The sequence below is a fragment of the Priapulus caudatus genome, unplaced genomic scaffold (genome assembly GCF_000485595.1).
Source record: "Priapulus caudatus unplaced genomic scaffold, Priapulus_caudatus-5.0.1 Scaffold1730, whole genome shotgun sequence".
Classification (NCBI taxonomy): Eukaryota; Metazoa; Priapulida; class Priapulimorpha; order Priapulimorphida; family Priapulidae; genus Priapulus; species Priapulus caudatus.
In genome coordinates this window covers 7,337-11,030 of record NW_014578791.1, presented here as the reverse complement: position 1 = coordinate 11,030, position 3,694 = coordinate 7,337, and the positions used below count along the sequence as shown (strand labels likewise).

General features: G+C 38.8%; 1 protein-coding gene across 1 annotated transcript in view; it reads right to left on the bottom strand.

The window, feature by feature from the left end:
• LOC106817453 overlaps nucleotides 1-3,694 on the bottom strand; it is a 6,488-nt gene that overhangs the window by 2,141 nt on the left and 653 nt on the right. The window contains exons 2-6 of the mRNA XM_014822116.1: nucleotides 2,476-2,618; nucleotides 1,929-2,102; nucleotides 1,280-1,499; nucleotides 656-838; nucleotides 3-39 (exon numbers count right to left, since the gene is read on the bottom strand). Of these exons, the coding sequence (XP_014677602.1) occupies nucleotides 3-39; nucleotides 656-838; nucleotides 1,280-1,498 (439 nt within the window). The 5' untranslated portion in view covers nucleotide 1,499; nucleotides 1,929-2,102; nucleotides 2,476-2,618. The remainder of the gene's footprint in view (nucleotides 1-2; nucleotides 40-655; nucleotides 839-1,279; nucleotides 1,500-1,928; nucleotides 2,103-2,475; nucleotides 2,619-3,694) is intronic.

Below are 3,694 nucleotides of genomic sequence, written 5' to 3'. Positions count from 1 at the left end.
GCGTCGGCGTGCCACGCGGCGCAGCAGTGAGCTGGCATGCTGCCAACAACGCAAGGTCGAACGATTAGAATGTCGCAGACATCGTAATCTAACAGGTGACAGATGCAAGACATCAGCGTATAAAGAGTACAGACACAGAGCTAATGATACTCTAATATTATTAATTAATCTATATAATTTATTAATGATTTAGCTAATAATGGTCGACATAATAATATTCAATCTTTATGTACACACTATGTATGTGAATAAATAAATTCGAACTATTAACTATATTATGTTGGTATCATAATTAGAGAGTGTAGACACAGAGCTCAAGGGACACGTTGTGGGAAAGAAAGGAAGTCCTAACATTAGCCTCAGTGTGAAACTCTTCTCTTAGACCATTGACAAAAATTTTGCAAAAATTACAAGAATGAAAACTCGTAGAATATTTCTTCATAGCTGTACAAATTAAAATTCTTTCAATTATGTAGGAGAAAAAATTAATGTCGAGACTAACTTTAGATAGATTTTGTTGCAAAACTCTCAAGCATGTTAGAAGGGAATTAAACTTTAATTATGCACATCAATTCAAACTCCACATACATACTCATTTTTAGTGGGTACATATTATAATAACCTATTATTACTATCGCCGGTGCTTCGAACCTACCTTGTTAAACGTCTCCAGTATTGTAGAAGGCACGTCTGGACTCGTCATGAATTTCTCGTGGAACACTACTGGCACGACAGCTTCTAGAATGTTCCAGAAGCACGCGTGGTTCCTCCAGTGATCCTGCACTGTGTTCCACGCTGCTGTCACCACCTCAACCACTACTCCGTCGCTGAGATCAACCTAGATCATAATAGATGAGCGCAAATTGGTTGAGCTTGTAAATCAATTTTTAATGATACATATATGCGAAATTATGAGTCTCGATTAATTCACTTGATTATGTCTTATATACAACCAGGAGCATCGGACTCATTTGCTCGGACTATTATACGACTATTATATCTATTGTTCAGACTTCTTTATACACTCTACTAAATCATTGTAACTTCACATACACTTCTTCCTACTTTTTCCATTTATATACAGTCAAACCTGCGTATATGGGAATATGCAGTCATACCTGCATATAACTCAAGGAAAATGGCAAAAGTGTGGACAGATGTCTGTTATCATGACCATGTATGATTTGAAGACATGTCAATATATATTATGTTCATGGTATAGAGATGTCCGCTAACAAAGGTCTGTCTGTACGTAATGAACATTTCAAAAGGTTTATACCCTGTGCATCAGAACTTCCGCGGCCCTCAGCAGTGACACGATCGCCATGCCAGACGCCGTGCTTAGACCGTCGACACATCGTTGCAGGACGACCACCGCCGGATCCCATGACGTGTTGTCGTTGCCGCGGCGATGGCATGCTAGAGCGAACCTGACGCACGTCCACTTGGCTTCTGTGTAGAGCGATACTATTAACCTCCCTCGCTCAGCGTGGCTCATGCTGTCTGACGGAAAAACTACGGTTTAGCTATTAATTATTAATTTATTAGTATTAACTATTAATTATATAATTCACTATAGTCTATATATAAGCGAATTCTTGCATTCGTCCTTTGTAAGATTCTATAAAATGATTATTTGAAACTTTCATTCTGTTGTACTTTCCTAATGTTGGCTATTGTAAGTCAATAGTTTAATTTAAATTGAGTTGACTCTTTTTTTTTTCGATCAAGATAACGAGGAAATGCTTCGTGGCTTATCTATTGTGGTCATATTTGTCCTAAGTACGTTCTTAGTATTAAAATCTTGTTTTCTATGAGAATTCACACATATACACGTCTCCTCACATTAATATGGACAATATATATACAATGTAATATGTAATACAAACAGTAAAACTAGGTAGCATATAACAGAGGCTAACATTCACCTTCCAGGAATCCTGGCTAGATCTTCTCTGTAGAGATTGCTTTCAATGAAAGACGGTATAGTTCTTCAACTAAACACGGCGGCGTGTCATTGTTTCCGATGCCGACGGCTTCACAGATGCTTGACAGGTTGACAGCATCATTGTACACACCAGCTGACACATCGGTCTTCCAACCTACCGCAAAACAATGACACGTTTGATTATTCTCCATCAATTTCGCATGTGTGCGGAACTCATCAACGACCGATATGTGTGAAACATAACAAAGGGGATTTGTGCTCTTCCTAAATTTTGATCGTATCAATATTAAATATGTTACTATGAATATATCTACGCGGTTATATATTGCTGCATGAACATCAAGCATTAATTGTTTTTACACGGTTTAATTCGGGCACTCACTTATTTAACATGTTAACCGTTACAATAATCATAAAGATACCAGTATCAGTAAAAATCCCTGATATCGGGGGTCTAACTGAGAGCATGTAAATAAAGAGGAGAACAGCTCTGAACACAATCAGGGCGGGTCTCTGCACAAACACACCTCGTCAACTTTCGACAGTCTCCAGTCTGTGTACGGGACTGCTGACTAGCTTCTGTACGTGGCATCAGGACAGCAGCAGGACACAGCGCGTGTAGAATCCGCAGGGCCCTGCAGTATAGCTCCACGGTCGACACGTCGCTCGCCTGCCAATTAACGCAAAACCTTATCAGGTTTCATTTCATTTGCACTCATTTACCGCCCAGCTGACGATCGAGGCACCAGAGAGAATGTGTTATTAAAGTCAGGTTCCTTAGCTTCATGATCGTTACAGAGCTAACAAAAGCATCAAACTTGGCACAGTTGTAGCCTATGGCAGTACTATAAATATTAGAGGTGGTGCACAATGTAGATATTCCTTAGAAGTGAATTACAGATGATTAAATGTTCGAACCGCTCCCGCCTGTACTGGCGCATTGTATATTGCGCTATAACCGGCATGAAAGTGTATTAACTCTCATATCTCACGAACGAATTGAGCTACATTTCTAGAAATCTAGATACATATAAACACATGTCTTAGCTATAATCCCCGTGAATTTTGAGTTTATTGAATCACGAATAGTTTAATTAATTACCAAAAATATACGCACGGTATCGCTCATAGCCTAATATATACGCGCGGCTATGGCCCGTAGGATACTGTACTAACTCTAATATCTCGCGAAAGATTTGATTTAGATTTCTAAAATTCTAGATATCTGTAGACTAGATTATTATTAATAGACTATTATTATTCACTCCTGATCCTATCAATTAAAGGTGTCGCTAACTGGTAGGAGATATATACAGGCGAGTTTTATGTAATGTGAAGTAAGGTAGAATTTAGGTATAGAGTATATCCGGGATAAAAAAAAAATTTACGTACGGTCGCTACTCAAGGTACTCCAATACCATTTTAGCATTTTAGAGTTTATTAAAGCACGAATAGTTTAATTATTTACCAAAAATATACGCACGGTATCGCTCATAGGCTAATATATACGCGCGGCTATGGCCCGTAGGATACTGTACTAACTCTAATATCTCGCGAAAGATTTGAGTTACATTTCTAAAATTCTAGATACCTATAGACACATGTCTTAGCTATACTCTCTGTGAATATTGTACTCTCTGTACTGTGTGTACTGGCACATTGTATGCTGGTCCATGGTATACTGGCATTGTATACAGGCGGGCGCGGTAGGGGGGTTCGGAGTCGGGTGGTTCGAACATTTAATCA